Here is a 10,973-nt window from a genome sequence, read left to right as displayed (position 1 = left end):
GAGGCATCAGAGAAGCCAAGGCAGTGTACAAGAGAAGGATCGAAGACCACTTCAGCACCAACAACTCACGACAGGTATGGCAAGGAGTTCAGCACTTAACCAACTACAAACCTTGCAATACCACGTTGACTGAGGGCAATGCGGAGCTTGCGGAGGAGCTGAACCACTTCTTCATGCACGCTTTGAGGTGAAGGGACCAGAGGCAGCAGCAGCAAAACATTGGACAGCAGCAGCAGCCCAAGCCTCATAGTGCAGGAATATGAGGTGAGGCGCACACTGAGGGCAGTGAACCCCAGGAAGGCTGCCGGACCAGATGGGGTAACCGCAAAGGTCCTAAAAAGAGTGTGCAGACCAGCTGGCTGGGGTCTTCACTAAGATCTTCAACACTTCACTGTCCCAGTCCTGCATCCCACCGTGCCTTAAGTCAGCCACAATTGTCCCACTGCCAAAGTGTACTAACATTAGCAGCCTCAACGACTACCGACCAGTTGCTCTAACACCTGTTATAATGAAGTGCTTTGAGAAACTGGTCCGACGTCACATCCTGTCCTGCCTGCCACCCACACTCGACCCACTCCAGTTCGCATACAGAGCTAACAGATCAACTGAAGATGCCATTGCTACAACGCCCACACCACCATCTCTCACCTGGAAGTGCAGGGCCGTTACGCCAGGCTGCTCTTTGTTGACTTTAGCTCTGCTTTCAATACGATACTCCCGGACAGACTAATAGTTAAACTGCTGGAAATCGGACTTCCTTCTACCACCTGCCGCTGGATCAGAGACTTCCTGTCAGACCGTGTACAGAGAGTTAGAGTGGGGCCTCATCTTTCCTCAGCCCTCAGCCTCAACACCGGCTCTCCACAAGGCTGTGTACTGAGTCCCCTACTGTACACTCTGTACACACATGACTGTGTTAGTACCCACCCAGACAACGCAGTCATCAAGTTTGCAGATGATACCACCGTGGTGGGGCTCATCTCAGGGGAGATGAGACGGCGTACAGAGCTGAAGTTCAGAGGCTGTCAGATTGGTGTGTAGATAACAACCTGGACCTCAATACCACCAAGACAAAAGAACTGGTAGTCGACTTCAGAAGGAGGAAGTCTGAGCTGCAGCCTGTCAGCATTAACGGGAGTGCGTGGAAAGGGTCTCCAGTTTCAAGTTTCTGGGTGTGCACATAGACACAGACCTCCAATGGAGCTCTAACACCTCTGCGGTCTTAAAGAAGGCCCAACAGCGTCTCCACTTTCTGAGAATCCTCAGAAAAATGGACCTGAAGAAGGAGCTGCTGACCGTCTTCTACCGCTGCTCCATTGAAAGTGTGCTGACATATTGCATCGGTGTATGGTTCTCCAGCTGCACCGCAGCACACAGAAAAGGCACTCCAGAGGGTCATCAATATGGCCCAAAAATCATTGGACATCCTCTTCCCTCCCTGAAGGACCTGTACAGCACTCGCTGTCTCAAGAGGGCACGCAGCATCCTACGAGACTGTACACACCCAGGACATCGGGTGTTTAAGCTGCTGCCGTCTGGCAGGAGGTTCAGGCTGCTGAGGTCCCGAACAAACAGACTCAAGGACAGCTTTTACAATAGGGCAATAGCCCTAATCAATGCAAATAGCTGACCTGATTGGCTACCTCCTGGACTTTTTTAGGGGAGGTAACAATGTTTAAAACAATAACAATAATAATATTTATATTTATAACAAGGTGCAATAATAATTAATGTGCAATAATAACAGTGTGCAATACATACATAACACTTATTCTTCTTTTTATTTCTAAGTTAATATACTGTGTTGTGTTGTTTGTGTTGCGTTGTGATGTGTCATATCGTGTCGTGTTGTGTTATATGTAGTGCCGACGTAGGACAGTTTTTCCAATTTCATTGTACTACTGTACTATGTATGACTGTGCAATGACAATAAAGAATTATCTTATCTTATCTTATCTTATCTTGTGTAATTCCGCCTTGCTACCACCAGGAGGCATGAGGTCTCTGTTCTTCAGTGAGAACCAGTAAGCACAACATACACTACATCAGCGGACCCCAACCTTTTTTGCCTCACGGACCGGTTTATGCCCGACAATATTTTCACAGACCGGCCTTTAAGGTGTCGCGGATAAATACAACAAAATAAAACTAGTACCGGTACCGAAAAAAAGAAGATTTATTCATAACACACGTGAAAAGACCCAGGAAAACCGAGTTAACGATGAAAACGATAACAAAATAACGCTGAAAACCGATAAAAACCCTGAAAACCACACATTTCACACCTGAGCCTCAACTCTCGCGGACCGGTACCAAACGACTCACGGACCGGTACCGGTCCGAGGCCCGGGGGTTGGGGACCGCTGCACTACATGGTCAAAAGTATTTGGGCCACGCCTCTTAATCTTTATTTCAGGTGTTTTCAGTCCCACTGATGTATGAAATCAATAACCGAGCCACGCAGGCTGCCTTTACAAACATTTGTGAACAAATGGTTCGAATGAGTTCAATGAATTTCAGGGTGGTTCTATAATAGGACACCGCAGCAACAGATCAGTTCATGAAATTTCTTCCCTTCAAGATATTCCACGATGGGATTATTGGAAAGTGGAAGTGTTTAGGAAACACAGCAGCTCAGCCATGAAGCGTCAGATTGTGAAGTTGCAGAGCGGGGCTCAGTAACTGCAGAGCTCCAAACCTCCTCTGGCGTTAACATCAGCACGGAAACTGTGCACCGGGAGCTTCATGGCTTGGGTTTCCATTGCTGAGCCGCTCCCGTAGGTGCAATGTGTAGGTGGCCTGGTACTTTTACATCTAAAATATGATGTGCTTTTGATGGAATGGATTCAAAAAAGTTTTGCCTGCAAACTATTTTATCTGTTTGTAACTTTCCAAATCAACCGTGTTGCTCTTTTGTATTCCGTGGTGGATAAAAGTTACTTTTCATCATCAGGTCTCTGCAAATAAAATACAAATCACACTCAGACAAGCGGTTTAACAAACAGCAAGTTAAACAAGCCAAAACCAAACACACTATCTCCTTTTACATGAATAACAAGAAGCAGGGCTGAGAAAAAAAGTGTCGTTTTCTTTACTAAATTATGGATGATTAACATGCCTCACTGAGGAGGTTCATATGTTCCCGACTCCCAGTGATACATCGTAGAAACACACTGTACACTTCGAAGGACAAACATGATAAACCATTAAATGTTGCGGCACATTAACCATAAACCACAGTTCTCAAGTACAAGTCGTATTTCTGCCTACTTCCTGTGTCTAATATCCAAGTCTCTGTGAAAAAGAGCAAGAAAAAAAGAGAGAGCATGTCAGACAGAAACACTCAGACACACTTGAGACACTTCTCTCAATAATCCAGTAGTTTTTGCTAACATTTGGGAGCCAATCAAACCAATCAGGCTGAATCGGTGTGGGCAGCTGCATCCCACAGGATGGAGGAGGAGGAGGAGGTGGGAAACAGCAAGAAAACCCAAACTAATGAGTATAATACAAAGTTTGTACCAATAACCAAACCCCACTGGCCTTTCTTATTAAAAACAGTGACTCATATGAACAAATCTAAAGACCTGAAAATCACCCGAGGGTGACTTTTCATGTAATACTGTACAATGACCTGAACACCTTATAAATAACCCCAAGCACTGCTCCTAGTGTAAACTCATAAAACCCAAAGAAAAACATACTGATGGATGATTTTACTTTACAGGAAATATACATACATGAGGTTAAATGAATTCCACTGAAAGCAGCATTTCTCCTATGACAAAGAAATGGTTGTATAACATCATACTCACGGTAAATAGAGCTACCTGTGTGCTTCTGTAGACAAACCATCGATATTATGGTCCGAGTTTGACATCAATACAATCCTTGTGTTGTCTCATTCTAGTTGGCAAGTAAACAAGAACAAAAGTTTCTCATAGAGTTCTTATCTAATAATGTTTTTTATAGTATGTACAGTTTAAAATGGTAAAATGTGTTGTTTTTTCTTTTTTCCCCCTCTAAACAGCTCCTTCAAAGAGCAGAAAGACAGACCACGATGGCTAACTAAGTCGGGCGGGAACACTCTGGAATTGGGAGCCGGTCTGGAATGTAAAAGCAGACGGAGTGTGACGTTACATCCGATGTTTTGTTCGGGTGTTTCTAATGCTGTAGAAAGTCACAGTGATCTGATTTGGCAGTAAATAAAACAGGACGAAATCTGTCTGAAGCCTTTCGTTAGACGTCTTAGGCAGAACTCTGAGTTCGGCAAACACAAAGACGCTCCAGAGACAGAAGGCGGAAATCAACCTTAAAGTTAATGGTTTCATTTGAAGCATCTCCTTTTAATCCATTTTCACTATTTCACTTAGAAGTTTCCCGAATTTGTTTAAAAGAAAGCGGCAACCAGCTCCAGAGTGTCCACGGCTATACTGCCTACTCCTAACTGAGGCCCTCTGTAATGAAGAATAATTTTATCTATGGTCAAAAAGTCTGCATAGCACACTGTACACAGTATGAGTCCAAGTCAGTAACTGGGCCAAGCTAAAGATGATGGTCTCTTCCAAATCCTCCACAGCCAGCCGAAAATTAAAGAACGTTTTCAAAGAGGTGCATCGATCGCATGATGTTTTCATCCTGAGGATACAAAATAAAAGAGACAATACGATGAGCGGTGCTGCGACTGTGCCAGCAGCAGTGTGAGCTGATGTTCTGGGGATCGGCCTTACATTTTGGCAACAGTCGATGAACTCGTCTATGGTTACCACGCCGTCTTTGTTCTTATCCATCTTCTGTTGGAGGCAGACAAAAGGAGAGATATGAAGAAGGTTTTCTGAAGCCTCGTACATAAAACAGTAAAATCTGCCAGCTGCCTGCTTGCCTGAAAGAATACTTCTACGTGCTGACGGGGCGTCTCCTCTTTGAGGACGGGGTATGTGCATTTTCCCATCATGTCGTAGATGGCCTTCATGATGTCCAGCATTTCCTGTGATGCGCCGAAAACATAACAGAGATAAATACAACGTCTTACACTTAGTTTGCACTGATTACTCGCAAGCAGCTCTTGTGTCCTCACTCGTATATCTTACATGCGACTGGATTCATACAGTCTCAGGATGAATTATTGGTCAGCGTCGGGAAAAAAAAGCCAAACACCAATTAAAATGAATGGCCCTGAGCCTCAGCTGTTGTGCTAATCACCACGTGTTGCATTATAGAGCATTCATTTGCGCTGGGACTGTTTGTTCTTTCAGGTCCCCGTAAAACAGATTCAAGGAGCAGGAAGTTCGAATAACAACCCTGAGAATTTAAGGATGGCCACTATTTTATGTTGTTTTGTGATTTCTGCGCTACGTTATTCAGCTTTACTTATAGTGTTGAATCCACATCCTAATGAGTGGTGTATATATATATATATATATATAAAATCACTGGCCACTTTATTAGGGACACCTGTTCAACTGCTTGTTAACACAAAAGTCTAATCAAGCAATCACGTGGCAGAAAATTGATGCATTTAGATACATAGACATGGTAAAGATGGGACCCTGAAGTTCAAACTGAGCATCAGAATAGAGGAGAAAGGTGATTCATATTTAAATGACTTTGAACGTAGCACGGTTGTTGGTGCCAGACCAGTTTAGCAGTTTCTGAGTGTTGCTGATCTGCTGGGATTTTCCCACACAACCATCTCTAGAGTAGAGAACTGGCCAAGAAAGAGAGAACATGCAGTGAGCAGCAGTTCTCTGGGTGAAAATGTCTTGTTGGTGCAAGCGGTCAGTGGAGAATGGCTAGACTCCTTCAAGTTGCTAGAAAGGCAATAATAACTCAAATAACTGCTTGTTACAACCAAGGTACGCAGGAGAGCATCTCTGAACACACAACACATTGAAGCTTGAGGCAGATGGGCTACAGCAGTTGAAACAAACAACTGTAAAGTGCAGGGAAAATACTAATAGCTTGTTTAGGCCAGCTTTGAAGTAGCTTTAAATGTATGCTGGGAGGTTTAATCCCTGCGTTTGAATTAAATTAAAAGGAGCCAGCTTTGTTAATGAACATATGGCAGCTCGACAGCTTTAAAAATAGTGAAAGTAAAGAATAAAATTAAAGGTTAGGGTAGTTTTAGTTAAGCTGTGACTGTAGTCAGGCCACGCTGGCAGGGAAACATCTGTCCATGCTCTGCTATTTTTTATGTAGCCAGCTGGGGGAGTCACCATTTATGTGCATTTTCTAAACGATACAGTGTATAGGCTGCACAGTTTAATAATATGAATGTAAAGAATCACTTACAGCAAAGATACATGAAAATAAAATGTAAGAAACATTGTTTATTTCTATGTTCCATATTAACTCTCCATGTGTTTTGACACCGTAGATGGCAAAAAGAGCCAAATGTGGCTCTGGAGCAAACTGAGACACCTGCTCTGTACACGGACTGAAGACAGTGCTACAACTCAACCATAAGAGGGCAGTGTTTGTTTTCAGTACAGCTAATTCTTCCTAAGAACATTTTTTATTTTAAGTATTGTGAACTGAGTGCACTGAGTGCTTTCACACTGACAAGCAAAGACAACAAGCTTAGTGAGCCAGTAGGAGGAGGATATGTCAATGTTATCCCACAGAGGCAGATTCCTGGGAGGATGTTTTCTTCAGTTTAATTGTTACATTTTTATCTTTACTTTACAAAAATCGAGCGCAGTCTGCAGGCTCAATGTGAACATTAGCAAAATGCAAACTGGCGTAGCGCTGTGCTCGATCGAAATCAACGAATGGTGAACATCGTGTACAAAAACATGTAAGTGAATTAACTAAATCATGCGGTGTGAAACACGGCGAAGATTTCAGGTTTTTAGGAGACGTACCTCTTTAGTGATATATCCGTCTTTATTGATATCATAAAGGTTGAAGGCCCAGTTGAGTTTTTCCTGGACTGTGCCACGCAGGAGGATAGAGAGACCCATAACAAAATCCTGTAATGGAAACACAACTTACTGACAAATGTGCAAAACATCACACCTTTAACTCAACGACGACGCATGAGACACTTTCTACGTGAGGCACTTCAACCGATTCCGACCTTTCTGTGCGGATGCCGTCCTCTATCACGTATTCATTAGAGGAAAATGATGAAACAGCAAAAGTGGAGCTATCGTAAATCAAAAATAGCTCGTTATTCAAATGTTTAGTCGACTGGTATTCAGTGTCGGTCCTCAGGGAGATCCCGTACTTCAGAACAGAGTGGACCGCACATTAGCCAGGCAAACTTTGGTTTGGCATAATGACAGCTGTTCCCTGTTCTGTCCTAATAAGCAAATAAGTGCCCTTCATAAATATTAATCAAATGTTGAGCATCTTGAGTAAACTTGATGAGGCTAGATTTTTTTTATAAAGGCGGTTGCAGGTTACATAATGATCAAGTGTAAAGCCTCGTCTGTAGGAGCGTTTGATGCGCACGCCTTTTTGACATAGTTTCTCTCCAGTGAACCCACACACTGGTCGAGTTTTGAGACACTGAGAAATGAACAACCTGGCAACTCTGGGCTTACCTCAAAACTCACAGAGCCATTGTGATCCGTGTCAAAAGCATTGAACAGGAAGTGTGCGTATGTCGAAGCATCTATGGAGAGAACAAACAACCAATCACAGAACATCTGTCGTGATTACGGCTCGCTGGCAGCGGTGGCTACTGCAAACAAGAAAAAGGTTCAAAGCGGAGACTGTTTTTTCTTTTCGACTTCAAAGAAAACAGGCTCGCGATGAGAGGGACGAACAGTGTGCTTAGAGCTAAGGGTTTTATCATTGTTTCCTCTGTGCTGTGCCATTATGTTCACTGGCCTGCCTTTCTTCTCTCTGAACAGATATATCAAAGCTTCCTAATGTTTCCTCTGTTCCTCCTCGGGTAGAATCTTTGCATAATGATGAGAGCCAACAGAGAGAAACTCAAGGCTGCCTGAATACAAACTTCTCCTCTCCCTCTGCCTCTCACCGACACTGTGTTTTCATGGGAGGCGAGGAAACCTAATGTACTCCGGACTTAGTGCAATTTTTGTAAACACGCATCAAGGCGGGAGCTCCTGGGAAAGGGAAAACATGCTGGGAAAACAAAGCAGCGGGCACAGACCTCCTTGCGGGAAGAACTGTGAGTAGATGTCTTTAAAAGTGTCTTCGTTGACGACCCCGCTGGGACATTCCTGCAAGACAAAATGGAGATGCGCAGGTTATCTGACATCTATGTTTACAGTCCTAGCCGTAAACTTGAGTTCACATAGTGCCAATCACGGTCACGTCTCACTAAAAACAGGGCACCTCTGAGAACATTAAAGTCGGCTAGCAGTGGGAAGATGTCTTTACAAGAAAAGCAACATATTTCACCGGTGACTGTCGTTGGTATTCAAAGCAGAAACCATTGAAACTATCTCGTCCATGCCTGTGGTTATCTGGCAGCATTCACTGGAAAAGACTGAATAGTCGTACATAACATACCCAAGAACTGTGCGTGTGTCTCTTTTCAAACAATCAAAGTAGCGGATGACCTTGCTTGGAGCAGCGTGGTGATGGAGGCAAATAGTTTTACAGGTTCGATTCTGCGGCACACACTGACAGGATATTGACTCTAGTAACAGAGGGAACGTCCCCCCTACATGGGCAATTTCCAGGGCAGGAGCCTCGTGTTTCTCTGTATTTTATGGAAGAAAATAGTTAACAGCAGCGAGGGCTTTTACTGGAAATCAAATATAAAAAACCAAACCAAAACAAAACAAAAAAACCACAGTGTGGATACAAATGCGAACACCTCTATGATAGAAGGACTTCTGAAGCTACATTGTGTTTGTGAACCTGCATCAACATCAACATATTCTATTCCCTTTCACGAAAGTCAAAAGTAGACACGTTAAAAGGCTCTCTCAGTACGAGTAACCTCACTAGAATTAAAGGGCACGCTGGGTTTCCTGCTTCCTGTGACCACGTCTCATCAGCCACTTTGGGAAACAGTGCGGCGAGGGGAAGAAAATAAAGACGAAACCTTCATAGTCTCGCTTCAAACGGGCGTCTTGTGTTTCAAGTTAAGAGGATGCTGCAAGGTTGTCTGCACAAGTCCCCTGACACCCTCCTCCTTCTTGGTCTCACAGACTCAGCTGAATATCTTGCAGGGTGAGGCGAGAAAGAAGTTTCGGAGATGTTAAGCGAGACAGAATGTGCACAAGTCTGTCTCTGCGTTGTCATTTGGCAGGCTCTAACCTGATTTGAGAAGTCTGAAAGTCGTTGCTTGGACTAGCGTGTATGAATCATAATGATGTACAATGAGGAAAATTATTCTTCATCATGGTCGGAATAAATGACACCTAATTATAACGGTCAGAGTGCCTGGATTGAGGAAAAATATTCAAGCTGTTAATTTCTAAGTATCGATCTTTATTCCTGGTAAAACAAAAGACTGCAGCTACAAAGAAAACAATTAGTGTTGTTCAAATTAGAAAAGTATGACGTTAAATGTGAAGCCACAGTGTTGTGAAAAGTTATTTGCCCCTTCCTGATCTCTTATTTTTTGCATATCTGTCACACTGGCATGATTTAGATTATCAAACGAATACAACGCAAACAGAAAGTGTGTTTTTAAATGATGATTTCATTTATTTAGAGAAAAAAATTATCCAAACCTACAAAGTTTTTGCCCCCCTTCTTAACTCATTAATTAACTGTGACTGACTCCATTTTTTGGAAAGCTGAGTTCAATTTACCAGCCACACCCAGGTCTGACTACTGCCATAACTGCTGAATCAACAAATCACTTGCATGCTAACATGCTCATAACAACAGTGCTAACAGGTTTTATTATCTCTTAACGTATTACTTTGGCATGATGAGATTTGCTGACCCAGTTGTAAATGAAATTATGAGCTAAGGTTGAAGGGTCTACTACTTTGCAAGTAAATAGCCATAAAATAAACAACGAAGCTAAGATTTTGACCTATATGTGCATTAGCTTTTAGCTATTAGCTAAAGCATATATCAGCATGGTGTGATTTTAGGAAACTGGAAAAGTTTTCTGTGATCTGTTCATCTGTTTAAAAAAATTATCTACAGCAGATGAAAAGTATCAAAAAGTCCCATTTTTAGGAAAAAGGAAAAATCCATACACCGAGAGAAAAATAGATTTTTCAGGGGGGAAAAAAGTTAGTTTTTACAGGGAAAAAGGCTGAGGTATGCCAAATTATATAAGAACTGGACTGGTAATCACTAGTAACAGATCTTTGGATAAATCCAAATTTAAAATTTTTGTTTAAATTAGTTTGGGTTGGAGATCTTGTCAAAATTGATGGAATTAGTATGGTTGGATTGGGTTCCACCATGCAGTACCATCTGGAAAGCATCTGATCTGATTGTTGAATGATCCCAAACCAACTGCCAATGAAATAGAAGCATACCTGGATAGAAAAACACACAATGAAACTCAAACTAAAAATCAGTCATGGATTGGCCTCCCCCCAGCCTGGACCTCAACACTATTGAAGCAGTGTGGGATCACACCGATGGGGAACAGAACAAAAGGCAGAAACATCCAAAGAAGAGCTTTGAATGTCCTTCAAGAAGCCTGGAGAACTATTCCTGAAGACTACCTAAAGAAGCTAAAGAAAGCTCCTCAGAGAGTTCAGGCCGTTTTGACGAATAAAGGTGGTTACACCAAATAAAGCTCATCAGTGCTGTTGTCTGTTTTTGCCTTTATATGCTTTTTTCTAGGTATGTTTGCACACATTTCAATAAATTCTTCTTATTTTTTTATTATTTAATTTCCCATTTTCATACTAAAATATAAAGAAGGGTTGGATCAAGACTTTTACGTAACGCTGTGTATTTTTTATCTGTAGTTTCTTAAGGAATGTAGAAATTCTGTCCCTGCAGGGACTTCACGCATATCCACCATAAAGACAAAATGCACTACAGCATCTTTGTATTTGACAGTATTTCTCTGT

At 42.4% G+C, this 10,973-nt stretch overlaps 1 protein-coding gene across 11 annotated transcripts in view; it reads right to left on the bottom strand.

The window, feature by feature from the left end:
- Positions 1 to 2,339: 2,339 nt before the first annotated feature.
- The window catches only part of kcnip4a (potassium voltage-gated channel interacting protein 4a), a 144,122-nt gene continuing 135,488 nt past the window's right edge, over positions 2,340 to 10,973 (bottom strand). For 5 of the 11 annotated variants that reach the window (XM_039610158.1, XM_039610159.1, XM_031756312.2 and 2 more), the window contains 6 exons: positions 8,123 to 8,192; positions 7,548 to 7,618; positions 6,864 to 6,971; positions 4,883 to 4,987; positions 4,731 to 4,793; positions 3,069 to 4,638 (listed from right to left, as the gene is read on the bottom strand). In XM_039610158.1, coding sequence (XP_039466092.1) covers positions 4,591 to 4,638; positions 4,731 to 4,793; positions 4,883 to 4,987; positions 6,864 to 6,971; positions 7,548 to 7,618; positions 8,123 to 8,192 — 465 coding nt within the window. In that variant the 3' untranslated portion in view covers positions 3,069 to 4,590. Of the gene's footprint in view, positions 2,958 to 3,068; positions 4,639 to 4,730; positions 4,794 to 4,882; positions 4,988 to 6,863; positions 6,972 to 7,547; positions 7,619 to 8,122; positions 8,193 to 10,973 lie in introns of those variants that run through there. The other 6 variants (XR_005612542.1, XR_005612543.1, XR_005612540.1 and 3 more) reach the window with 6 other exon arrangements.

Source organism: Oreochromis aureus, linkage group 3, assembly GCF_013358895.1.
Source record: "Oreochromis aureus strain Israel breed Guangdong linkage group 3, ZZ_aureus, whole genome shotgun sequence".
Lineage (NCBI taxonomy): Eukaryota > Metazoa > Chordata > Actinopteri > Cichliformes > Cichlidae > Oreochromis > Oreochromis aureus.
The sequence above is the reverse complement of the archived record's forward strand: the minus strand, read 5'-3'. Positions and strand labels throughout refer to the sequence as shown.